Source organism: Petaurus breviceps, unplaced genomic scaffold (genome assembly GCF_028583685.1).
Source record: "Petaurus breviceps papuanus isolate PSGF00001 unplaced genomic scaffold, PetGlider_PUasm1.0 81, whole genome shotgun sequence".
Lineage (NCBI taxonomy): Eukaryota > Metazoa > Chordata > Mammalia > Diprotodontia > Petauridae > Petaurus > Petaurus breviceps.
The window spans coordinates 8632203-8660018 of NW_027186546.1; the positions used below are offsets into that span (position 1 = coordinate 8632203).

Sequence of the window (27816 nt, forward strand, 5' to 3'; positions counted from 1 at the left end):
CACACACACACACACACACACACACACACACACACACACACACACACCCCTATCTCTACCCCCACCCCACCCCCACACACACACCCCTTACCTAAAAGTCCATGAACGTTGGCTGAGAGTCCTTTGCTATTGGAGATGTAGAAGCCAAGATGGTTTCTCTGGTAAGGAGCTGGATTTTTGTAGAGGTGAATAAGGATAACAAAAGTAACTGTGCCCTGGATGGTCACTGTGATGTTAGCGTTGGCAGTGATAGACAACTCCAGCCCCCAGCTCCCCACTACAACACTCTGGTTGCAAGGGAGAACCAATCTGTCCCCACCATCCAAGACAATCCTGTTTGGTGTGATTTCCAAGTATGATCTCTCTGGCTTATTGATGAGGATGGTGATGGTTCGGAAGTAAGTGCGATACTTCTTGTGACCATTTGGAGGAGCTGGGGCCCCTATTAATTCTCCATTCACTGTGACACCTTATGAAGCCAGGAAGGAAAAACAAAACAGTGGTTCGGTAAATTATTCCATTCTCAAAACAAAGAAGCCAGAACTACTATCATAATGACCAATACATGATCCTTTTGTCTATGAACAGAACAGTCAGTATTCTGCTGAGAATTGGTCAGCAGCAACCATCAGATGGTGATGACTAGACATTGGGGGGTCTCGGTCTCAGCTCCTTGGATTCCATTCCACCTCTTGCCCAGTGACTCAAGGATTGATAGGGTGTCTCTGTGTGTGTCTCCAACTAGGATCTTTCACTTGCTGTAGCCCTAACTAGACATCTTAGGATGTCACCACTATAACTTTCAAAGAGTAGGCATGGATGGAAAGATTGATATGAACAGATGCAAAACAAAGTAAATGGAGCCAGGAAAATAACTGACAAATGGCTACAAGATAAGTAGGAAGAACAACAAAACCTGAATGGTGAGTAGTCATAATAACCAAGAGGAGAAGAGTTGAGAAGAGGCGTTTCCCTCAGTTCATTGGAGAGAAGGGGGCAATGGGTGTGAAACATTTTATACACTGTCAGATTCAGCTGAAGTGTTGGTTAGTTTTCCTAAAATATTTTTTTCTCCTTTTGTCTGTTACAAGGGATAATTTTCTGTGGAGGGGAGGAAGAGAATGATATATTTTGAAATGAAGGTGATGTAGAAACAAAAGATATTAGTGTTTTTCAAGAGGGGGTGTTGTGTATTAAGATAAGCATTGGATTCGGAGTGAGAGAACCTTGGTTTGGATCTTGCCTCTACTTCCTTTGTGACTATGGACAAATCACTTGAGCTCTCTGTGCCAGTTTCTTCATCTACAAAATGAGGAGGTTGTCCTAGATCTCCTTCCAATGCTATAACCTAAGACTTAGTGAAGTTTACTCAAACAAAGATGTAGGTTTCCATACTGTTGGCTTAATCTCATACAAATGGCGGCCTCAGACAAGATATCTTAATGTTTAATAAAAGTAATATGAACTGAAATGGATTGTCCTCCCTGGTTAATGGTAATATGTCATTAGAGGTTACTGCCATATAATAGAGCGTCCCTCTCCCCAGTTAATCCTCCTGTTCCAGATCATCTTTGTAGCCCTTCCAGGGGATGACAACTCAGGTGCTACCTCCTCCTTGAAGCCTTTCCTGGAACCCCCTAGTTATGGCTCCCTCTTCAAACTCCCTCTTCAAAATAAAGATAGCTTTATTTATCTGTGTTAATGTTTTACTTGCATCACTGAATGTAAGCTCCTAGATGGCAGACACCAGCATGTTTTCTTTCCCTCTGCATTGTGAGCGGTCGCTTAGTGCCTCACATATATTAGGCATTAAGAAAAGTTTCTGTTGTTGCTTTTAATTGAATTGAAAACTCTCATTGCTGGGGTCAGGAAAACGAAGACAGAAGGAAAAGAGACGCCAGCCTCTGCTGAACCTAATTGAGCATTTTATCAGTTATGTTTTGTTTTGTTTTTTAAAGCAATTGGAGTTAAGTAACTTGCCCAAGGTTACATGGCCAATTATTTTGTGTGACTGTTAAATATCTGAGTCCGGAACCGATCCGGGGTTTCCCAACTCCGCGGCTGGCGCTCTTACTCACTGCTCCACCTGGCCACCCCCTATCAGTTATGTTTTGAGATTTCTCTGTGTGATTTTCCAGTCAGGACAGCATTGTCATTCCACGGATAGCAGGCAGAAGTGATGATTTAAAGAAATGGCATAAATACTTCCAGTTACCCTGGGGCTTTAGAAGAAGGGCCTAATCTGGCTTCTAAGGTCTTGGCTGAGTCCTTTGATCTTGGAATCAAGGCAGGACTTGGTCCTTAGGATAGTTAAAATTGAGTAGCTAGATAGCACAATGGATAGAGTGCCAGGCCTGGAATTAGGAAGACCTGAGTTCAAATGTGACTTTAGGCATGTAACAGCTATGTAGCCCTGGGCAAGTCACTTAAGCCTGTTTGCTCCCGTTTCCTCATCTGTAAAATGAGCTGGAGAAGGAAATGGCAAATCACTCCAGCATCTTTGCCAAGAAAACCTCAAATGGGGTCACAAAGGGTCAGACGCAATTATTAAACAATTAAGAAATATTGGACAAAATATATAAAAATACAATAAAACACAGATAGTGTTAATATGTGGTTTTCTAAATCAATATACACCCAGAAGGATTGTTATGTTTGGCTTAGTGGCCCTATTTATATTTGAGTTTGCCACCATTGATCTACAGCACTGAGAAGTGACCAGCCCAGGGTCACACAGTCACTTTGTATCAGAGGTAGGATTTGAAACCAGGTCTTTTTAGCTTTAAAGTCAACTCTCTATCCATTACATCATCCTTCCACTGCTCTCCTCTAATACATATGTTACAAAAAGCTATATATAACAGAAAAGCACAATTTCTGACATAATCCTCTTGTTCTTTTTTGTATACTTCAATGTTTGTGTTTGTTGATTATTGTTATATATAATAAAAATGATTGTTTTTAAAGAAATGAGGCATAAGGCAGTGAAATTATATGTCTCATGCTACAATGTTGAATTCACACAGAGAAAGATGTAATTGCTGATGGAACTCCAGGCTCTTTAATTTCTTGTCCTGTGAAAATGCAGGGGGTGGATGTGTGGATCCCATCAGTGAGGGTAGACTCAAGTCCCTCAGCCCTCCCTTTCATTTAATTCCCCAAGCCAGGATGGCACTTACCAGAATCCGTGTGATCAGAGACGAGTCGGAGAATGTCCCCAGGGCTCCCATCGATGTTAAAACAGACAGTGAGCTTGCTCAGGGGGAAGTCCACCACAAAATGAGGGTCTCCATCCGCTAACAGGAAGAAAAGAGAGGAAAACCTAAGCCCAGCATTGAGTCTGTCTGTATAAGAGGAGGCAGGCATAGGGGGGTCCCCATACACAGCTTCTTGTGCAGCTGCTGTTCTTCAGTTGTGTCTGATTCTTCATAAACCTTGTGCCCGTGGGGTTTTCTTGGCAAAGTTATTGAAGCCATTTGTCATTTCCTTCTCCAGTGGATTAAGACCAACAGAGGTTAGAACTTGCCCAGGGTCACAGAGCTAGTGAGTGTCTGAGGCATAGCACTCTATCCACATCTACCTGCCTCTTCTTTTTTCAGTAGGTTTTCTAATTTTCTTTCTGATTTCACTTCCAATGGTCATGGGGAGGAGAAGGGAGAGAGAGAAAAAGAGAGAGGGAGAGAGAGGAAAAGAGGGGGGAGAGAGGGAAGGCGAGAGAGGGGGGAGAAAGGAGAGGGAGAGAGAGGGTGAGAGAGAGGGAAAGAGAGGGAGAGAGGGGGAGAGAGAGAAAGAGAGAGAAGAGAGGAGGGATGGGGAGAGAGGGGGGAGAGAGAGGGAGATAAAGGGGGAGAGGGAGAGAGACAGGGAGGGAGGGAAGGAAGGAGAGAAAGGGAGGGCGGAGAAGAGGGGGGGACAGAGAGAGGGAGGGAAGGGGAGAGACAGAGGGAGAGGGAGAAAGTTAAAACTAACATTAACATACATATTTCTTGTTTTTATAAAAAGTGCTACCAAATTCCTGCCTGGCCCCAAGCCAGCTTTTGAGTTAGAGGACCTAGGTTCAAATCCTACCTTTGTCACTTATTACCTAACATAGATAACTTTGGGAAAATCCCTCAATCTTTCTGAACCTCAGTTTCTTCATCTGTAAAATTGTGGGCTGTAGACCAAATGGCTTCTGAGGTCTCTTTCAGTTCTAAATATAGGCTTTTTCTATTGGACTTGGAATTAGGGAACAGGTTTGGATCCCAGTTCTCCCCCATACTATTTGTCTGTCTTTTAACCTCTGTGATCTACTTTTAGATACTTACTAGCTATGAGACGGTGGGCAAGTCACTTAAACACTGTCTACCTTAGTTTCCTCTTTTGTAAAATGGGGATAATCATAACAACTACCTCCCTGAGTTGTTGTGAGGATAAAATGAGATTATTGTAAAGCATTTTGCAAATCTTAAAGTGCTATATAAATGCTAACTAGTTATTCTCCTGTAAAAAATGGAAAAAGGTAAACCTTGCATTATCCACTTCAGAAAATTGTGAAGGTCAAGTGGGATAAAGTATGAAAATTGCTTTATAAGCCTTAAGACATTATATAAGTGTTAACTATGCATCTAGGTGGCATGGTGGATAGAATGCTGGACTTGGGAATTAGGAAGACCCAAGTTCAAATCCTGCCTCAGACTCTTATTAGCTATGTGACTCTGGGCAACCCAACCTTCCCTGCTTCAGTTTTCTTACTGATAAAATGAGGATAATAATAACACCTCTCTCACAGGGTTATTATGAGGATTAAATGAAATAATACATGCAAACCTCTTTGTAAAGTGAGCTATTTTGTTCCGAAACAGACCTGTGATTTCATTGGCAAAGGAAATTCCCAATGAGAAACTCCTTTTACCAACATGATCAGTACCTGCTCTATAATGGAAAGAATTGCCAGTTGTCACTGAGAGGTTAAGTGACTTGCCCAGAGTCACACAGTCAAAATGTTTCAAAAGTACAACTTGAACCCAGATCTCCTTGACTTCCAAGACCAACTCTCCATCCACTATACCATACTGCCTTTCAAGTACATCCTTGTGTTGTGTGTTCAGTTGTTTAGTCACGTCCAACTCTTCATGACCCCATGGACCAAGCCTAGCTTGCAGGATCTTAAGCATAACCTTGCCCATGTGTGGAGTGAGTATAATTGATCAATAACCTAAAAATTCCTTGGCATTGCTTTAGAAAAACCTGGAAAGACTTATATGAACTGATGCTGAGTGAAATAAGCAGAATCAGGAGAACAATTGTTCACAGTAAAAGCTACATTGTGCAATGACTGACTGACCTTGATAGACTCAGCTCTTCCCAGAAATGCAAGATCTTAGACAACTCCAAAAGACTCATGATGGAAAATGCTATCCACCTCCAGAGAAAGCACTCTGGAGTCTGAATGCAGATGGAAGCATATTATTTGCTTTCCTTTTCTTCTGTTGTTTTGTTTCTTCTTTCTCATAGTTCCTCTCATTAGTTCTACTTCTTCTTTATATCATGACTAATGGGAAAATATGTTTAACACGAATGCATGAGTACAGCCTATATTTTTGCTGGCATATTTGCAAATTTGCTGGCATATTGAGTACAGCACTTAACAGTATCACCTTTTAGAATTTGAAATAGCACGGCTGGAATTCCATCACATCCACTAGCCTTATTGTTAACAATGTTTCCTAAAGCTCACTTGACTTCATTCTCCAGGATGTCTGGCTCAAGAACAGTAACATCACTGTTAAGATCTTTTGTGTATTCTTGTCACCTTTTCTTAATCTCTTCTGCTTCTGTTAAGTCTCTGCCATTTTTGTCTTTTATCGTGCCCATTTTTGCATGAAATGTTCCCTTGATACATCTAATTTTCTTGAAGAGATCCCCTGACTTCCCCATGCTATTGTTTTCTTCTGTTTCTTTGCATTGCTCATTTAAGAAAGCCTTATCTCTCGTTCCTACTCTCTGGAATTCTGCATTCAGTTGGGTCTATATTTCTCTTTCTCATGTACATTTTGCTTTTCTTCTTTCCTAGGCTATTTGTAAAACCTCATCAGTCATTTTGCTTTCTTACTCTTCTTTTTCTTTGGGAGGTTTTTTGTTGCTGCCTCCGTACAATATAATGAACCTTTGCCCATAGATCTTCAGGCACTTTATCTACCAGATCTAATTCCTTAAATCCTTTTTGTTTGTTTGGTTGGTTTTTGTCTTTTTTGGAGGGGGGAAGTCAGGGCAATTGGGGTAAAGTGACTTGCCCAAGGCTACCCAGCTAGTAAGTGGTAAGTGTCTGAAGCTGGATTTGAACTCAGGTCCTCCTGACTCCAAGGCTGGTGCTCTATTCACTGCACCACCTAGCTGCCCCTATTCTTCACTCTCACTTCATATTCATAAGGGATATTATTTAGATCATATCTATGCAATCTAATGGTTTTCTCTATTTTCTTCAATTTAAGTCTAAATTTTGCGATAAGAAGCTCATGATCTGAGCCCTACATCCTACATCTGAGCCCTGCATGGTCAAGCAAGTTCTTCTGGTACTGAGTTCTTACTCATTCTATACATAAGTCTCTTGTCTTAAAGTCATATTTTTTTCCTGAGACCTATACCAAATTCCAATATTTACTCAGTTCCCCCAAATAGTTATTTATTAACTGAGCAATGTGAGCCTGAACACCTTTCCCTTTGAGGGTCATAAGCAGTGGGGAAGGGAGGAATCTATCTTCTTGAGTTTTAGGTTAATCATTGTCTCAGAAAACTTGTGTGTAGATTGCACTAACCCAGAAAGTCATGGAATGTTAACTCTAGGAAAAAAACCTTAAAGCACATTTTGTCCAAATCCCCTTATTTTACAGATTAAAAAAAAAAAAGACATAGAGAAGTAACTCACCAACAGGCATATCAATTGATGTTGAAGCTAGGACCTTTAAAACTCAAGGCTCCAGATTCTGAGGTCAGCCAGTAAGTACTCTTTCTTTGGTGAACTAGCTCAAAGCTATATTTTTTCTTTACTCTTGCCTCTTTGTCTCATCATCCATCATGTCTTTCCAGAGACCAACACTAGATATAATACCCACCATCTGCCTCAATCAATTCTATGCACAAGCTGCTAAAGGAAGCTGGAGGAATTCTCAAAACTCTATTGATAGGGTTCCACTACAAATTTATGTTATCTAATATTTACTGGGCCCCCACTGCAGCAAGGCAATCCTTCTACTCCTCCCTAATCAATTCTCTATCCATTGACCACAGCAGCTGTTCCAGATCTACTCTTTTGTCCTCAAACTTCTCACAACACCCTCTCCCCTCAACCTCTTAACTGCACCTCATAGTCTGTCAGCCCAAAAAACCCTGAGGCCATAACCCACAAGCTACCTCTTGTCCCCGCCCTCTTGTCTCATATTCCCCTGACTTCAGCCACCTCTACCCTTCACTCCAGACTTTGATGAAGTAGTGACCCTTCTCTTAATCAAGGCCAAGGCCTCTACATGCTTTCTTGATACCATTCCATCTCTAGCAGATTTCCCCCATGATCTCCTTCTCCTCCCTCTCCCTGTCTCTCATATTTCAGTCTTTTTCTACCTCTTGCCTCTAAGCAAAATTTTGTCTCCTCAGTCCTTAAATAAACCCATTACTTGATCCTACTGTTCACATAAACTATCATTTATATCTCTCCTCAGCTAAACTACAAAAAAAAATCCACTTTACTTCCTCTCACTTTCTTCTAAACCCCTTTGCAATCTGCCTTCCAATTTCATCATTCAACTGAGTTGAACCCTCTCCAAAATTACCAGTGATCTCTTAATTGCCAAATCTAATGACCTTTTCTCACATCTTATCCTTCTGCCTCTGACATTATTGATCACTTCTTCTAGGATACTCTCTCCTCTCTGGGTTTTTTCCAGAGTGGTCTTCCCTGTTTCTCTTCCTACCTGTCTGCCCCTCCACCCCACTCATTCTCATGCTGTATCTTCATTCACGTTCTGCCCAGGAAGTGTAGTCAGCCCCGGGGCTCTGTCCTGGTTTCCCTTGTCTTTACTGGCTACACTTTCTCATTTGGCACCCATGGGTTTTATCTCTGTGAGAATAATTCCCAGATCTATATAGCAAGCCTTAATCCCTTTCCTGGCTTCCATCCCACAACACCAACTGCCTACTGCCATTTCAAATTACATGTTCCACAGACATCTCAGACTTAACATGTCCAAAACATGGTCTTTCCCCCAAAGCCTAACCCTCCTCTGAATGTCCCTGTTACTGTTGAGGTCACTGCCATTCTCCCAGTCTCCCAGGATCACAAAGTCAATATCATCCTCAACTTTTTACTGTCACTCATACTGTGCCTCTGATTAGTCCCCAAATCTTGTCATTTCTATCCTCAAAACATCCCTTACATACATTCCCCACTTTAACTCTGGCCCTTATCACCTCTCATGTGGACCATTACAATAGGCTGTTGATTGATCTCCCTGTTTCAAGTCTCTCCCCACTCCATTTTATCATCCACACAGCTGCCAGTGATTTTCCTAAAGTGTAGGTCTCCTCACTCTCCCATTCCCTCCCCCCCACTTCATCTTCTATCTCTGTGCCTTTGCACTGGCTGTCCCCCATGCTTGGAATGTTCTCCCTCCTCATTTTCCCCTCTTAGGATCCCTGACTTCCCTCAAGACTCAGCTAAAATGCCACCTTCTTTAGGAAATCTTAAAGGGCACCTCCCCTCCCCACCCGGCCACCTCCACCTGCTGCCAGCTGCTAGTGGCTTCCCCTATAAGGGTATCTTATATAAAGCTATCTTATAAGGTTATTTACTCCATATATAGCTTTTATGTACTCATTTTCACATATGTTGTCTCCCTGACTAGAATGCAAACCTGAGAACAGGGTCTATTATTGTTACCTTTCAATAATATGCCAAACATTTAGCATAGTGCCTAGCACAGTAATAAATGCTTAACTGATGGGTTTGATTTTCACTACCCTGTAACCCAGAATCTCACCAATATTACTCAAAAATGCATTGGGAGAATCTGGCAAAATAAAGCATGCCTGACTCTGAATTTTCTAGAAGAAAGGTCCTAGATAGGACACACAGACACACACATACACATACATAAACAAAGTTTTATGTCTTTTATACACAGCAAAAGCAAAACCTTAAGGGTGAGATGTTTCTGCTTTCCTTGGGGATGGTAACATAATATCTGAGTCAGATAGTGAAAGATTTCTATTTATTTATAAAACATTCTTTCTACCCAAATTCCCCTAAACACTTTGTAGGAAATGATGCTGTTTATCCCAGATGAAGAAATGTGCAGATCATCAAGTTTCATGCAACAGCCAAAAGAGATTTACAAGCATTTAACAAGGCATGTGTGTGCTCAAAGGAATTAGACTATGCCAGTTGGAAGGTGAGTAGTATCTGTTTTACCACACCCCCAGCTCACTTAAAGAACTTCACTTAGCCTTATGAACTACTGAATGGATAGTATAATCAGGAAAGCAATAAAGGAAATTTAGGGGCCAAAGACTTTAACTTCTTGAGAAAAAAACAAAACCTTAGGCCTTCTGTTGTCATTCCATCTGGTCTTTCTCGAAAACTCAGGAAGTGTGCAAAAGTGAGCTTTTTAACATTTTGGTATAGGCTTCCCCTCTGAGGCCAAAGATATGCAAAGCTCATTTCAGAGCTATCTCTAAGACTGGAGGCTGGAATCATGCCTAGTTAGAGGGCCTAAAACAATTTAGCCTTTAAAGCTAACACATTTATTGAAATGCACCCCTGTTAGCAATCTTTCCTGTAACTTCTTCATTTACTATGTTATCTCCCAAGCTTCAGCACAATGACATAATGATGGTTCTTTGGCATTTGTTTCTGCTGGTGTTGGTCAGGTGAAGGGGATCCCTGCTCTCCTGCACTACAGGAGAATATTTGGATGGGCTTTAAGAAGTTACTAGTTACTCACCTTTGGTTAGACAGACCCAACCAAAGGGTGAAAAGTCATTTACCTCAATTAATCCATATTGTTTTTCTGTACCTGATGTTCTGGATAGTTTAATCCTTGGGTTGTACTGTTTCTTGAAATCAGGCTCTAGAAAGAAGAAAAATGGAACAGTCACTATTAAAAGGCAGAAAATAAGAAAAAAGCAGGAAGAAGAAAGGTGAGGTGTGGAGATCATGAGCCAATGTTCATGCACTTGAAAGTCTGAAAAATTACCAAAAGAATTCTGCTTCAGAAGATACACACCAAGGCTTGAAGTGGAAAGGCATAATTTTCATTACTGGATTATTCTACACAGTATTTTTTTTAATCTCTGTTAACTATACACATCTTGGGAAAATATGTTCTGCCATATATGAATGATCTAATAATAAATACATACACGTGCAAGAGTGTATGCACAAAGGATGTGGCAAAAGTGATAAGCACAACACAAGAACAACTTAACATCTTACTCATGAATGTTTTATTTCCATTTTCTTTGGATTAATAAACATTTGCAACTCTATTTTGGTTGTATCTCACCTCATAAAGATATGTATTCATTCTCAGAAGTTAAAAATGAAAAACTTCTAGTATGTTATCCAATCCCTTTCCACCCCTTAAGTATGCCCCTAATGAGCAATATTTTTCTCCACCTCACTTTCTTGGACTTCTTTCTACATGGTCCCAGGCCAATATGATGCTAGCTGAATGAAAACTGAATATAAAGGAAAGGGAATAGCCAATGGAGATGAACGCTTTGATGATTTATGAGCCTCCGTAAGTTGTATTTCCCAGAGAAACTCAACAAAATCATCATGGCTTTAAGGAAATGAAGATTATTTGAAGCACCAATTGATACCTCATGAAAATATTATTTCAAAAATATTCCTTAGAGAAATCAATTGGCTTATTTTCTCATTTCTGTCTTTGGTCCTGTAGACGTTGTAGTATCTGAGCCTTATCTTTCTTGAAGCTACTAAGATCTGGGTCACTGTAATGGGGCTATAATAACAATGTCATTCACAAGAGTAATTTTCCCTCCATCTGTCACATGGCGCAATGCCATGAAATAAGGTTCTTTATACAACCTGGTTCAAATCTTTCTTAAAATTATTCTATGGGGTGGCTAGGTGGCTCAGTGAATAGAGCACCAGCCCTGGAGTCAGGAGGACCTGAGTTCAAATCTGGCCTCAGACACTTAACATTTACTTACCATGTGACCTGGGGCAAGTCACTTAACCACAAATGTCCCACCTTCCCTCCTCCAAAAAGCAAAGAAAAATTTTTTCTACTTTTGCTGGTACAAACTCATCTAAGGAACTTCCATGCTTTGCCACAGAGGCATCTTTCTATTATCATCTTTTTACCTAGCTTCAAGACTCTGTGTTGGTCAGCTAATTTGGTGATACATCTTTGTAGGGTTAGAGGAAAAAAACCAAGACATATAAGCCTACACCACTTAGTTGGGTTCTCTGATTTGGCTCATCTTTTCATCTCTTGCCTTAGCTATATATTTTGCATGTACATACTTTTTAATAGGTTGTTTGCCCTAATACAATATAATACTGGAGGGCAAGGACTGTTACACTTTCATCTTTGTATTTTAGTCCCTAACACAGTATTTAACACAAAGTAGACACTTTGTTGATTATTTAACCTAAAGAGTTAAAAAAAAAACATGTTATCCAATCCCTATTTGATTGCACAAGCCCCAAAGCATAATAATACTAGTGACAGAAATGTCTCTCCATGTCAAAGTTCCATTCTAAACCCTCCCACAACACACTCACTCAGTAAACTTCAATGGCTCCCTGTCACCTTTAGGATACCATGTAAAGAAAGCCCTGCAGCATTCCAAACTCTTCATAACCTTACCCCTTTCCTACAAACACACACACACACACACACACACACACACACACTTGCCCCTCAGGAACACATTTTTTTTGGAAAATACAAAGTGCTATTGATATGTCAAATAATAACGGTATGAGTTTCTCTTCTAAGCCAAATGTAACTTTTTCTAAATACTTTGCAGTAGTTAATAGCCTGACACAGCCCAAGTCCAGAAACCTTATACCCTGTTTTAATAACTTGATTTAATGGGGAAGGGAAAAATTAGAAATCTAGGCTCTTCTAGAAATAACTCTAGCCTTGAAAAAAAAAGAAAGCAGAACCTCTAAGTAAACAATATCCCAAAATCGCCACTGGGGTCTCATTACCTGGTGGCACATTCTTTCCATGTAAGCTTTGCACAACTGTCTCTGGACCCATTGCCGCAGAACTGCCAAAGGCTTCTTTTGCTGTTACTTGAGTTGCCTCAGGTGGCAACTCCTTCAACTTCAAGGAAGTGAAAGGGGTGAGGAAATGGTAATTCACTGCAAGTGCCCTCGCCCTCTCCATCAAACTTTCTTTCTCCTGTTCATCATCACTCTTCAGCCAAGAAGTCAGCAGCTCCTTAATAGTAAGATAACTCCAGAGCCGTTCAATGTAGTTTTGGTCGGCATCTTGGCCCGCTGGAGTGGAAACCCCTGTGACATCATTGCCTGTGCTGTGGGACACAACGGGAACATCTGTCTTCAGGACCACAAATTTCTTACTATTGCTGGCTGTGACTTCCACATGTAGATTGTCCAACTGACTATCAGCCAGCTTTCCAGCAATGATGATTTCAGACCCATTGAAGTAATTAGGGAAAAGAGTTTTGGTGACGTGCTTGACAGAGCCAGGTGGATAATCAATTCGGATATCAGAGAGCAGAGGAGTTCTGATCTCATCATAGAACCTGGAGTAGAAGAGAAGAGCATAGGTGGAGGTTAAGGTCCTAACCTTGAGAGCAAGCACAGCCAAGAGAATGGACTATTAAATACAAAGGGAAGCATACGACCTTATAGTCAAAAGGTCATAGACTTCATCTAGTCTAACTCTCTGATGCACAAATGCCGTCTGCAATATCACAGAATCAGACGTAGAGTTAAAAGGACACTTAGAAGACATTTAACCCCACCCCCATTTTACAAACAAAGGTAAGACCCAGAGTGGTTAAGGAATTTACCCAATGTCACACAGGGGACAAACAACAGAGGCAGGCTTTAAATGGAGGTTCTCTGGCTCCAAATCCATTATCTTTCCACCATACCATCCCTAAGTGTCTTACACAACAGTTGCTACTTAAGCACCTACACTGACAGAGAGTTGCACAGTTCCATTATTACACTGTTGGACTGTTCTGTTTGATAGAAAGTTCTTCCTTTTTTTTTGAACCAAATCTGTCTCCCTGGAACACCTAACCTTCGTTCTGCCCTTTGGTGCCACACAAAATGTCTAAGCCTTCTTCTGCATAACAATCTCTCAAATATTAAACACCAGCATATGTACCAGATCTCCATCCTATATCCTTCAGCTTAAATAATCCCCAATTCCTTTAACTATTTCTTATAGTATATGGCATTCCAGTTCCTTTGCCACCATGCTCACCCTCCTCTGTAAAAAATGACAAAAGGGACCAGTTTTAGTGAGATTTGTATGAACTGATGCAGAGAGGAGTGAGCAGAACCAGGGGAACAGGTTATACAATGGTTACAACATTGTAAATGGAAACAACTTCAAAAGACTTGAGAACTCTGATCAACACAGTGACCAAGCATGACTTCCAAAGAAGGACAATGAATCGTGCTCCTCATCTCTTTGAAGAGATGGATTGCAGGTGCAGAATGCAGCATATATCATCAGACATGATCAATGGGTGAATTTCTTTTGTTTGATTATATTTATTTGCTACAAGGCAGGACTTTTATTTTTAGGGGAAGACTGCAGGAAAAGAGGAGTAGTGATAGTTGTTTTTTAAAAAGACAGGAAATAAAAGAATGTCAATAAAATATTTGCAAAATGCATATACGAGAAGAGAAGGAAGTTTCAAAGGGGATATAAAAAAGATGGGCTATACCACACCTGGATACCACTGTGTGCAATTTAGCATATAATTCTTTAAAATCTATATAAAACAAAGATTCACAGTTTCATAGATAACCTTCCTTTTCTTTGTATAAGGAAATAATCACATTGATGTCATTAAATTCATAGTTTTTTTTAAAGAAAACTTGAAAAAAAGTTTTTTAAGAATATTTCTCTTTTATTATGATTATAAGGCGCCAGAAATAGCCCAGGTTGCTGTCTCTTCACTAGCCAATTCTATCAAAGTAGTCAAGATCTCAAAGCAGATGGTGAATTTTTCTAAGTAGAAAAATCTACCTTACCCTGGAGGCTTTTTTTGCTCATGCCTATGAACTCACTCCAACAACAAACATAACCTTTGTAACACTCACACACTAAGATCTTTGACCACACTAATATTCACTATGACCCTGAACAGTAGTCCAAGTATTACCAGCCCCATATTACTGATAAGGAAACCAGGGGTCACAAAGATTCAATTTACCCAAGACCATACTGCTAATAAACCAGACCCTCTTGAATAACGAGGTCTCTTTTTTCCTTGCCAGTGCTAAAATCTCTCTATTTGTGCCTTTGTTCCCATTTCTTCCTGTCTCCTCTGGGAGGAGAAAGAACTTGAAATGAGAGCATTATTTACCACCATCACCCCCCTATAATTTTCAACCTAATTCACTGGCTCCTTCACTATTGCCTGTGCACATGTCCAGATTTCCCTCTTAAGAAAAAACAAACAAACCAAAAAACAAAACCTTCATTTGACCCTCCCATTTTCTCAAGTCATCATCTGAGATCTTTCCTCCCATTCATAGTCAAACTTCCAGAAAAAAGCTGTTTACACTCATTGACTGTACTGTCTCACCTCCTACTCACTTAGCCCCCAGGAATTTGGCTTCTATCCCCAACACTCAACCGAAATGCTCTCTCCATGGTCACCAGTGATCTCTTTATTGCTATATCTGATGGCCTTTTCTCAATCCTTATCCTACTTGACTTACCACCAACAGGGCAAACAAGTGAACTTTGGCAGCAAGGCATTCTGAGGGAGAGATATGAGGCAGCATGTTCCAGGAGAGTCAAAATACCACCATCTTGACTACCCTCCTCCCTCAAATCCCCATGGAGCTGGCCCAGAACCCTGAACCCAAGAGACTTGGTAATAGCAGTGTCCTCCAGACTACCAGGCCTACAGCTATCACTGAGAAAAGCAATCACTCTCTTGGTGAGCTCATCAGCTCCCATGGATCCAACTATCATCTCTATGCAAATCACTGCCAGATCTACAAATACAGACCTCACCTCTTTTTTGAGTTCTCTTCCTGCATCCACAATGGCATTCTGGACACATCCACCTGGATGTCCCAGAAGCATCTCAGCATATCCAAAATGGAACTCATTAGCTTTCCTCATAAACTGATCCTTCCTTCTAACTTCTTTGTTTAGCTTGGGAGGGCCACCATTTTTTCATTCACATTCTCAGTGTTGTAGTTGTGCTCAATCTCTATCTTCTCCATCACCTACCATAGCAAATCAATTACTAAATCTTGTCAATTTTCCCTCCCCAACATCTCTCCCTTCTATCACTCACACGACCTCTTCATCACCTCTCTTTTGGACTACTGCAATGCCTCCTAATTGTTCCCCTGCCTCCCCTCTTTCCTTTCTACAGCCCATTCACCACACAACTAACAAGTTGACATTCCTAAAACAAAGGTCTGACCATAACACTCCCCTGATCCAGAAGCTTCATTGGCTTTCTATTGCCTCTAGGATAAAATGCAAACTCCTCAATTTTGGGGAACCCTTCATGATCTGGCTTCAGATTATTTTTCCAGGCTTCTTATTCATTAATCCCCCTTGTGCTCTCTACATTTCAGCCAAACTAGTCTACTTGCTGTTCCCAGTGAGTGAGATTTTATGTCTTGCACAGACTGCCTGTCCGTCATACCTGTAATGTACTTCTTCATCTATTTCATGTAACACTTGGCTTTCTTCAAGACTCAACTCAAAGGTCACTTTCTTCAAAGGCTTTTCCTGATTCCCCTGGTTATTAGTGCCCTGCACTCCAAATCACTTCGTATTTATTTTGTATACATCTTGTATTTATGGATCTGTGAGCATATATCCTCCCCCAGTCAAATATAAGTTTATTGAAAGCAATGACTGTCTCACTTTTGGATTTGTGTCTTCCGGACCTAGCACATAGCATATACTTAATAAAGGGCATCTAGGTAGCACAGTGGATAGAGTACCAGGCCTGGAGCTAAGAAGACTGTTTGCCTCAGTTTCCTCATCTGTAAAATGAACCGGAGAAGAAAATGACAAACCACTCCAGTATCTTTGCCAAAAAAACCCAAATGGGGTCACAAAGAGTCTGACACATATATACTTTACACATACTTAATAAATGCTTGATTGATGCTGATTCCAAACTCTCTTTCCTTCCTTTGTTCCATATTTTCTCCCCACTTCCCTCTTCTTTTCTTTTCACTTCTCCTTCCTCCCTATAGGAGGACCATTAGTTACTCCCTTAATCTGGAAACTATACAATTTTTTTTTGCTTTTTAAGTAAATATTAGTCATTGTTGAACTCATGGTAAACTAAAAATCCCAGCTGTTTTTCACATAAATGGCTTTGTTTTTGTTTTAGCTTTGTGGTTTTGGAGGGTTTCTTGTTTGTTTTTGCTCAAGAGAAGGATGTGTAATAGAGAATACAGGCACATGTAGGGAGGCAACATTTTAGCTCAGTGATGACCTTAGAAATGCAATATAAACCAATATCTTCTCAAGCCAGTGAGCTATAAAGGAAAATTACTAATTAAGTACAAACAAATCTATTTGTCAAAAATTTTCACAGAAAATACGAACAAGCTAGGTTCCTCTGATCCTGTATAATTTATTATTTCAACAAAATTCAGGACTTTATATGCATCCCTTTGAAATTTCATCTTCTTGATTTAGACTCATTGTCCTAGTTTGTCGAGATATTTTTATCCTAAATCTGTCTTTAAATATATTAACTAGTTCTCACAGATTTTTTTATCTATAAATTTGATAAGCATGTTTCCTATATCTTCTTCTAAGGCACTGATGAAAGCTTCAAATAGGAAAAACCCAAGGGCAGAGAAACCTATAGCATGCCACTAGGACCCTTTCTCCAAATTGACAGAGCAATTAGAACATTCAAGGTATAATCAGTTGATCAGTTATAAATATATCTAGGTTTCCCCTTTGCTTAGAAGTACATGCCATAAGGGCAGCTAGATGACTCAGTGGATAGAGAACTGGGCCTGAAATCAAATTTGACCTCAGACACGTACTAGCTGTGTGACTCTGGGTTTAATCTGTTGGCCTTAATCCACTGGAAAAGGAAATGACAAACCACTCTAGTGTCTTTGCCTCGAAAGCCCCATGGATGCTGTGGTCCATGGGGTCACAAAGAGTCAGACGTGACTGAACAACAATAGCAACATGCCATGAGATAGTGGTAGAAGGCATGGATGCTGAACTGGGGGTCAAAACTCTAGTTCATAGTCTGTGCCACTGCCTTAGTTAATATGATCCTTTTTCCTCCGGTTGCCTAGTGTTTATTTTTCCTCCCTTCTATCCCAATTTAAAAGAAACAAAAGCTTTAAATACTCTCTACAAACCACCAGCAGAGTAGGAAACAAATTACTTGATGCCTGCCCATATCACCAAGCCTCCTGTAGCACATCTAAAGTTCTCTTATGTCTCTGTAGTTTGACTGTTTCTTGTCTTCTTACTCTTTACTCACGCGACTGGTTTACTCACTTCTCAGTCACACATGATACTCTGCCTCCCATCTCTTTCCTTTGTCTTTGCTTTCATTATCCCCAATGCCTGGAATTCTCCTCCCTCCTCACCTCCTACTCAACTTCTCAGGCTTCCTTCAAGATTCGGCTCAAATGCTATCTCATCCCAGAGGCTTTGCCTGGTCCCTGGTCATGGCTGCCATGAGATGGGATAACCTCCCATGATGATGGATAGGTCTTACATGGACTTCGTTATTTACTTACATTTCATCTCCCCCGTTAGAACAGGAGCTCTATGGGGGCAGGGACTGTGGAGTATTCTTCCCTTTCCTTGTATTTCCAATGGTTAGCAGTGCCTGGCACATAATAAGCTTCTAATAAATGCTTGCTGACTGACAGACTGAGAATGAAGAAGAAGAGACTTCTAAAACATTGAAAGCTTCCTGGACAAAAAGCTTAAGCCATTAAAATATGACACTGTCTGGAATTACAACTTCCTGCCCCATTGAACACAGGTGAATTCATCTAAAAGGTTTGCCCGATGTTTGGTAATTTCTTCTATCTTCTTCCAAGGTACTGATAAAAGTTTCAAACAGAAAAAAAACTTCTCAGTCCAGAACTCTGATTTCACAGGTATAGGGAACTCCCAATTAAAGCATATTTGTTCTCACTCAGCAGCCTTACAGAGTCCTCTAGAGGCACTGAGAGGTTAAGGGACTTGTCCAGGGTCACACAGCCAGCATCTGTCAAAAGTCAAACTTGAACCCAGGCCTTCCTTGACTTTGAAGCAAGCTCTTATAAATAATAACAATGACAACAATAACATTGTTGTAGCACTTGGTATGTGTCAGGAACAGGTCCTTACAATAGGTAGGTGCTATTATTATGTCCATTTTATAGATGAGGAAACTGAACAACAGAGGTGAAGTGACTTGCCTATAATCACACCACTAGTAAGTGTCTGAGGATCTGTTTGAACTCGGATCTTGCTGACTCCAGGCCCAGTGCCTTACCCACTGCACCACCTATCCATCTAAATAGACACATATTTATGCATATATGTACATATGAAAACATGTACACATGTGTATGCACACATATGGGGGAAAGGGGAGACAGAGAAAGAAAGGGAACTCTCAATAAAGAAATTCCCTCTACCAATGCAGATCAGCCCTTTCTCTACAACTTAGAGAGATCACCTAGGGTGACAGAGAGCTGTCTTAGAATCAAATGTCTTGGACATTTACAAGTTAGGTGACTTGCCCAGGATCACATAACCAGTATATATATCAATGTCAGAACTCGAACCCAGGTCCTCTGGACTCAGAGACTAGATCTCTATAAATCCCCCATGCCAAGCTACCTTTAACAAAATGATCTCTCAGAGAAAAGCAGAGGAGACCAGGGTCACTGTTTCCTCTCTCCCACAAACTAGGTGTTCGTCTTTGTCTTATGTCTTTTCATTTTTGTTGTTGTTTGTTTTTACTATCCTCATATGGAAAACAGAATTCCTAACCTGCCTATCTCAAAGTGTTTCAAAGGGAGGGGCAAGGACTAAAGCACATAAGGTAAATTAAAGTTTTGAACAGTCAAATTTTTCTCACAGAACTATCGTTTCTAGCAGTCCAGTCTGGCAACCGAATCTCTGGGGTGCTCATCAGAGCCCAGCCCTCCATCTGTGCCCGATCCTCACCCCTCCCCTTCTCGTGTCCCCATCCTCCAGAAGACAGGAGGAAACTGACCCGATCAGCTGTTCCTTAGCGTTGTCCTCCTCCAGCACGCGCCGCGTCATACCGCAGTTCTCCAGCGAAAGCTTCTCCAGCAGTTTGAAGTCTACGTCATTTCCAATGCCTATGGTGAAGATGCAGACTCGGCCTTGGGCAGCCTCTTTCGTGTTAGTGAGGATCTTACTTGAATGAGTCTCTCCCACTGTGGCCTTCCCATCCGTCAGGAAGACAATAAGAGACACACTCCTGGAGTCAATGTCATTGTCTGCTGCATGGCCATTAAGCAGTTCAATGCCTTTCTGGAGAGCCCCATCGATGTCTGTACCTGTGGATGCATGCATCAAAGTGTGATCAACCCCTAAGGCTTTGACTTATCTTTTCTAATGAGGTTATATATTTACTGTGCAGATAAAGATTATTTACTATGTAAAGATCCTTTGCCATCAGAGAAGTTTGAATCCTGCTTTTGACCCTTCTTAATTTATGTCCCCTTAAGCAAGCCATTTACTCTGAGCCTTAGTTACTCATCTGTAAAATGAGAGGATAGCTACTGGATGGCCTCTAGGGTCCCTTCTAAGCCTAGGTCTATGATCTTAGGATCTTAATTACATCCCTGGTTAATTCTTAATCATCCACTTAATCATTCCCACTAATGTTGGAGAGAGAGAGAAAAGTGACATAGATAAGTAATTTTTAAAAGTGGTTAATCTTCAAATCAATTTTGCTTGGCTTGGAATACACTATGTGATATATCCTACACTTTCTTAGGCTAATATCAATGATAATTTTCATTCCTTAAGTCAGTGGTTCTCAATCTATAGTCCACAGACCCCTGGGGTTCCCTGATGCCCTTTCAACGAGTCCATGAGGTAAAAACAATTTTCATAATAATATGAAATATTATTTTCCTACTCCTCCCCTTCCTAATTACACATATGTGTAAGACCAGATTTTCTTCATATACTTCATTCAAAACAACAGATTGCAACAGATTGAATGCAGAAACATTCGATGAGAATCCATCTGTTTCTATTAAGTCAGACATTATTTGCAAAAAAAATAAAAATTTTAAAAGGTCACACTTGTCACTAAATTTTATTGTTTTGGAAAATATAGCTTTTTCATAAAAAGTTATTATGGAATGGGATTATTATTGTTAAAGTTAATAAATATTTTAAAATTTTATCCATTTTAATTTCTAATGTTAAATATTAATAGATATATCCCACACAAACAAAAGCTCTATGAGACCCCCCAATAATTTTTAAGTATAAAGGGGTCCTGAGACCAAAAAGATCAAAAGGTACTGTCTTAAGCAATAGCCAGTTGATGGTGAGGCAGAGATTTTAGCTGTGCATTGACTGGCAGAAGGTAATCATACTGGAATGAAAATCATACATGTGAAACCCAAGAAGTAGATCACCTATGAATGAATGACAACTTTGACAAGATATGGTCAAAACTGGCCCCTGTGATGGCTGGTGTAGGCAACAGCTCTGCACTAAGGTTTCAGAGACATCAGGAAGACCCTCATGTCCCAAAACATATCTCTCCCTACCCAATTTACAGCTGCCTGAAATTCTAGCAAAAGTTTCATTCCTTTAGCTCTCATACTTGTAACAATGCACATCTCTCTGGCAGAGGTAACACTTTGGTTGGTTATCTAGCTTTTACACTCTAGTATAAATGAATTTTATATTCTTTTATGAATGCTGATTTTGATAGAGACTAGATGCTAGAGATGAAAGGAAAGAATTACCTAGGGGTGGGACATAAAGAGAACAAGATGGAGAAACTGAAGATACTAAAGTCAAATTACTGAATAACATCACAGTTTAGCCTCCAAACTCTCCATTTTTCAAAAGCTGGTTATCTTATAACCAGTAATTATTAAGGACCTACACTATTTTTTGTGAAAGAAGGAGAGATGAAGAAAATTAAAAAATAAAAATAAAGGGCAGAATCTATTTCGCAAGATCTGACTGTCACCCTTGTGGATTTCCTACTGAAGACTCTTCTGGCATCCTGACCTACTGATTCTTTTAGTAGTATACCTTAATATCGATCCTAAGGACTCTATTCTCTCCTTGCTTTGGCAACCCTACATGTCTACATGGCATGTCTACATCTTCAACCTTGCTATCACAGAAACGCTCTACTAAGTAGTGAAAATTTTACTTTACACACACAATCTCCTATTATTTCACCTCTTCTACTCCCTCACTCCACATTGTTTGCTCTCCATCCTCGTTATAATCTCTGATTCCTAGAGATTTTCTAATTTTCTCCCAATTTTCTAATTCTATCTCTTGCCATCTCCCTTGTTTTCATATCCAGATTCAACCCCAAGGCCAGTCACTTCATGAATTCCTAGCTACCAACCTAGAATCCCTCACTCCTCTGAATTTCCCCTATTCCTGAACTATTAATTCTCAGCCTTAGGTAACTCTATGTTTTTTCCACTCTTGGTCCCAGGAGAAAGTTCTTGGAGAAATTCCTGTGAATTTTAGCTACTATAAATTTATGAACTGAACACCTAATGAAATATGACACTGAAGTCTGATACCATGGACTTCACCTCACTGAAGTCTGGTAATCTTATTCAACTATTGACGGTTTCTTGTCTCATTCCCCCAAATGGCAGTTTCAAAGCTTTTTCTCTCTCCTTAAGTCCCATCCAATCTGAGATGTCTGAAAGGCTTTTGAAATTGTGAAGACTGGAGTTCAGCAAAGAAGTTAGGGCAGGATAGGCAGATTTGAGAATTATTAGCCTAAGAGATGATAATTAAATCAATGGGAACTAATGAGATCACTAAGTAAAGTAGTATATAGGGAGAAAAAAAGAGAGCCCAGGACAGAGTCCTGTGGGACACCCACATTTAGGGGATGTAACCAGGATAAGAATTCAGCAAAGGATTGTCTCCCACAATCTGACACTCTTCCTTTCCATCTTTATCTTACAATTGTGTTCTTTATGTTCCAGTCAAACTAGACTATTCCCCATCCTCTGTCCATGTCCTATGTTTCCTGCATTTCTCTGCCTTTGCTTATGCTGTTCTTTCATGGCTAGAAGCCCATCTCCCACCCCCACCCCTCAGGCTATGTGGTGAAATCCTAAACTCCTCTTAATTTACATAATTTGGATTAGACAATCTCTCCTTAGAATTCTTCTGCCCATCTTTTGACTGAATCATGGAAGAAGTTCCCAGTTTCTGCACAATTACCTGTGTATTATATAGCAAAAGAAAAATCCCAGACCATTCAACCAATTTTGTCCTCACTGTGACCTCTCAGCTATGCCTCTTCTACTTCAAACAGTATTTTTCCCCCTTGGCACCTAGCTTGTATCTCTCAGATAAGCACGCTTTGTTCATTCAGTTACAGTTCTACCTTTAGGTAATTACTTGGCTGGGCAGTTCTCACCACCTCTTCCTAAAGCAATATTTGAGCACACTGAATAGCAGGGCATTCTATTGGCACCAATTCTCCCTCCACTGCTACTTTTAAACATAGATTCATTATAAGGGATCAATGAGAAGCAGAGAAGACCTCACAGACCTAAAAGAATTTTTCCTTATAACTTAATGGATCACCTCAAATTGGAGGTTATGACAAGGTAGGGGGGTAGGGGACAGGGTTTTGATTTAATCATCATAAACATACAAGTTTTTAAACTGTTATCTCTTAAAATGCAAGTTTTTAATTTGTCTCCCTTCCTGAAGTCGAACTTAGATTTCAAATTCCTGCCTGTTGGCCCAAAGCACCTTCTTATCTATCATGGTGACAAAGCAGAGATGAGAAAAAGGAAGATTTTTACCTCCAGTAGGTGTCATGTGGTGAATGTAGACCTTGCTATCCCTGATGTTGTTAGGAGTCACTGATACCAGGCGATCCTGCCATACTTTGATCCGATTGGAAAACCCGACGATATTAAAATGATCCTGTGGCCTTAGATCATGCAGGATGGTGAAGAGGGCATCTTTGGTCTAGACAAAGACAGAAACTGGTCAGCTTCACCATATGCCATTCAGCACTTCTATGGGCATGAAGGTCTTGTCTTGAAATCCTTTGTCAACACAGATGTTCAAATCAATCAGAAAAATTTACTGAACACCTACTATGTACCAAGGGCAGCTAGATTCATCTTCCTGAGTTCAAATCTGGCCTCACACACTTACTAACTGTGTGACCCTGGGCAAATCACTTAGCCCTGTTTGCCTCCGTTTCCTCATCTGTAAAATGAGCTGGAGAAAGAAATAGCAAACCACTCCAATATCTTTGCCAAGAAAACCCCAAATGGGGTCACAAAGAGTCAGACACAACTGAAATGATTGAAGAGCAACACCACCAAGCATTGTGATGGACATAAAACAAAATAAGACATAGTTTCTGCCCTCAACGGGAAAGGAGATGAGAAAAATAAATAAACAGTGATACATCAGAGTTAGTACTGTTTAGACCTCACCACTACCTCCACTTCCAAGATCTTGAACTCTAAAGTCCCCTTTTTCTAATCACAATTTCCTGTCTTGCCACTTTTCTCGCTGCCTCATGTCTTTTTATCCTAATTATCATTTTCAGCCCCTTACTCCCTATTCTCCCAGATCAGCACACATGGCCTGCTCTCCCTTCACTATCTTAATGCTCTGGTTTGCTATTTCAATGATGCACTGATTTACAAGATCATACCTTTAGAGTTAGAAGTAGTCTGAGAGGTCATTAAGTACAGGAATCTGAGAGTCTGAGGTAGAGAGGTGTTAAGTGACTTACCCAAGGTCACCCAGCTAGTGTTTTTGGTAAGATTTATATGTGAATCTTCCTGACTCTAAGTCCTGTGTTCTATTCACTGCAGCACTTAGCTATCTCCCCCCTCCCACTTCCTTCCTCCCCATCCTTCCCCTGTTCTCTCTTTGCTAATCCAATCCCTGGACCAACAATTACACCTTCCTTTTCTACTCCTACTTCAGTCACCACGTACTGCTGGACAAAGTCCTAGAATTCAGGTGACTAGGTCTTCTGCAAATCCATGCTATTTAACCAACTGGGCTCTCACTGCTACAGGGCAATACTTCCCTTTATCTGAATCCCTCTCATACTTCCCATAGAAGCTGTTCCAAATCTTCTCCTCTCTCGTGATGTCCCTCAGATCATCCCCACATCTCTCAATAAATGACTCTGGCTCTTGCTCTATTGAGAAGGCAACTAATCTGTCATGAGCACCCTCATTTCCCGGCTTCCCATATCATAACTTCTCTCTCATCACCCATCTCCTTCCTTCCAAGGGAGAATGAGACAGTCCTTCTCCTTGGCAAGACTAATCCTCCCAGTTCTCCCCTTGAGTCTAACCCCTCTTATTTCCTTTATCAGTTTCTCTCATGTCATATATTGGGCAGTGGAAGTTAATGGCATAGGAGCATATGCTAACCAAAGCAGATCTGTAACCGAGAAGTATAAGCAACCTGATCTATAACCCTCACAATATGGGATACATGCTGAGATCCCTTCCAGACCCCTGCCTATTGACTGATTCTGTTTTGCCATGTTGTTGTGAAAGAAGGAAGGAAGGAAGGGAGGAAGGAAGGAGGAAGGGAGGGAAGGAAGGAAGGAAGGAAGGAAGGAAGGGAAGGAGGGAGGAAGGAAGGAAGAGAGGAAGGAAGGAAGGAAGGAAGGAAGGAGGAAGGAAGGGAGGAAGGAAGGAAGGAAGGAAGGAAGGAAGGAAGGAAGGAAGGAAGGAAGGAAGGAAGGAAGGAGGAAGGAAGGGAGGAAGGAAGGAAGGAAGGAAGGATGGAAGGAAGGGAGGAAGGAAGGAAGGAAAAAGAAAAAGACTTGCTTCTTAGGAAATTTATATTTATTTTTTTAACGTTCCTACAGAAAGTTTTCCCTGGACTCTGTACCTTTGAAAGGATGAAGAAAATAAATATATCATATAACATTCTCCTGTAAGGATCTGAGACCTCTCCAAATTCTTTCAAAAGAAAAGAGTAACAATAAAAAGCCATTCTTATTTCTTGCCAGTCTGGAACTCCTGCTACTCCCCTCGTATCTATTTTCTCTCTCCCAATTTGGCTCTTTCTATCTCTCCCAGACTCCTATCCTTCTCTAGCCATTTGGAACTGCAGACTCGAGGGCAGCAGCATTTCTTCTCACAGAACAGGTGCACTGTCTTCACAAGCGACAAACATCCTATAGAAATAAACAGAACTCACACCCAAATAAAGCTGTCACCACCAGCTGAAGATGACATTTTCTAATGTACCACCCAGTACATTGCAGCAGAAAATGACCTGCGTAGACATTATTTATACCTTTGAGGAACTCTGTGCTCCCAGACAACCCTGATGTTGGTAAATACATGAAAGATATAGACACAACTAAATCACAGCATCAAACTAATACAAACTAACTATGACTAGGCACAACTAACTGGGCACAAGTCTAGTCTTTCAATTCTACAAGCATTAATAACTACCGACTATAAGGTCCCGGGGATTTCTTTTAAATCCATCCTGAAATTTCAGTGATATAAGATAGAGAAAATGCCCACCAAAGCAGGTTGGCAATTGTCCTGAAATTTGGGGATGCTGAGGAATTAAGTGACTTTCTTAGGGTCATTTAGCAATTTATCAATGGCAGTAATTGAACCCACATCCCCCTGGCTCTGAGGCTGGCTCTTTATCTACTATACCACAATGCATCAGGGACCCCCTTCTATTCTCTCTGCAAATGTGAAATATGTTGCATAAATTAAATCAACAAGACTTGGCAACTGATTGGATGGGGTGGGGAGGGGTAGGCTGAAGGAGAGGGAAGAGTTCAGGATGTCCTGAGGTTGTAGACCTGGATGACTGGAAGAACAAAGTACACTTAACAGAAATAGGGAAGTCTGAAGGGGAGCTAGTTTAAAGGGGAAACTGAGAATGGGAGACAATAAATTGTCTTCTTGCACACATTGGGTTTGAGAGGCTAATGAGACATCCAATGGAACATTCAGCAAGCAGCTGGTTATTGGAACTTTGGGTAGAGAGGCAGATTTTAGATTTGGGAGTCATTTTCATGGAGATAATCACGGAACCTGGGGGAGGAGCTGATATCACCCAAAGAAGAGAAGATGGTCCAGGACAGATCCTTGGGGGACATCCAGTCACTGGGGTTTCATGTTTAGAAAGATGGTTTTGGGGAATAAAAGGAGAAGGTCCAGTCTGCCCTGGGAAAATTCCCACATGAGCTGACATTCAATTTGATTCAATTCAACATTTATTGTTTATGGTGTGCAGAGTATTATGATGGATTCTGGAGGCGATATAAAGTTTAGATTAAGAAATCACAGTGCCTATAGTTCAGAACAGAGATGAGACATGAACACAAATTAACTATAACCCACATTAATACATGATAAGTATATTAGAGAGATGAGAAACAAAGAAGAGGCCCAAGGGAGTGGCCCTATCTTTGTCATTTCTCATCTTCTCTTCCAAACAGATTTTCTATCCATCCTTAGCATCATCCTTGGTCATTTGGTCTCATCTCCTGTCAGGTTTCCCAGTTTGGCCACTATGTGATGAAGTGACCAAAGAAAGCAACCACGGAAGCCTCCCAAACCATCCCCCTCCTGGTCCTGTATTTAGAAGCAGTTAGCACTGAATGACGTCAAAAGCTGGACAGGCGCCACTGGGCTTGCATCGGGGAAACTTTGTCGGGTGGATGTGATGTTTGTTTAGCTGCTGGCATCCTTAGGGATCCTTAAATAGTGAGTTTAAGGCCTGGAGAAGGATTGGCCAGGCCCTTCTACTGATGAGGGCTTTTTCCCCATTGCACCCGATGCTCTGTTTGAGGAATAGGTTATTGGGGTTTGGAATTTGGTGGATTTTTTTTCATCTCTCTGTGAAATATTTGGATCTCTCCACCCTCCTCTTAGCAATTGCCACAGGTTTCTTATGACCTTGTAAGGCCACAGCTGCAAGTTATCCTTAAATGACCTGAAGAATGGCAGGACAATGGGACCCCTTTCTTCCTCTAGTCTGTTGAGTTGAGTTTGTTACAGCCTTTCAGATGTTACCCCCAAGGGGATCCTTGGCCTGGGCTGCTACCACAGTGAGTTAACCTTTTGCTTGCTTGTACCCTGCACATAGGCGGTCTGGTAAGCTACATTTGGGAACTCTGCAATCTCCAGAGGGTTTGCAAGTAATAAGAAGGGCAAACGTCCTGGAGAAGAGAGTGCTAGTAAATGCTAGTGGGCTTAAGCTGGCTCTTTTGCACAACGTGTTTGCATGTTAAAGACTAACAGAGCCATGTTCAGACATTTTCATGGATTTATGGGCCAGGGTGATGAAGAAACACATATTCCATAGAGATCCTAGGAAGCCTGAC

At 40.8% G+C, this 27816-nt stretch overlaps 1 protein-coding gene and 1 long non-coding RNA gene across 3 annotated transcripts in view; one reads left to right on the plus strand and one right to left on the minus strand.

Moving 5' to 3' along the window:
- The window catches only part of LOC138176136 (inter-alpha-trypsin inhibitor heavy chain H5-like), a 92416-nt gene that overhangs the window by 6693 nt on the left and 57907 nt on the right, over positions 1-27816 (minus strand). For both annotated transcript variants that reach the window (XM_069106908.1, XM_069106907.1), the window contains exons 8-13: positions 23267-23435; positions 19465-19774; positions 12221-12783; positions 10050-10103; positions 3180-3296; positions 92-469 (exon numbers count right to left, since the gene is read on the minus strand). In XM_069106908.1, the coding sequence (XP_068963009.1) occupies positions 92-469; positions 3180-3296; positions 10050-10103; positions 12221-12783; positions 19465-19774; positions 23267-23435 (1591 nt within the window). The remainder of the gene's footprint in view (positions 1-91; positions 470-3179; positions 3297-10049; positions 10104-12220; positions 12784-19464; positions 19775-23266; positions 23436-27816) is intronic.
- Positions 6754-10465, plus strand: LOC138176137 (uncharacterized). Its single transcript, XR_011172167.1, has 3 exons — positions 6754-6978; positions 9295-9425; positions 10101-10465. It is a non-coding gene; the product is annotated as an uncharacterized lncRNA (long non-coding RNA).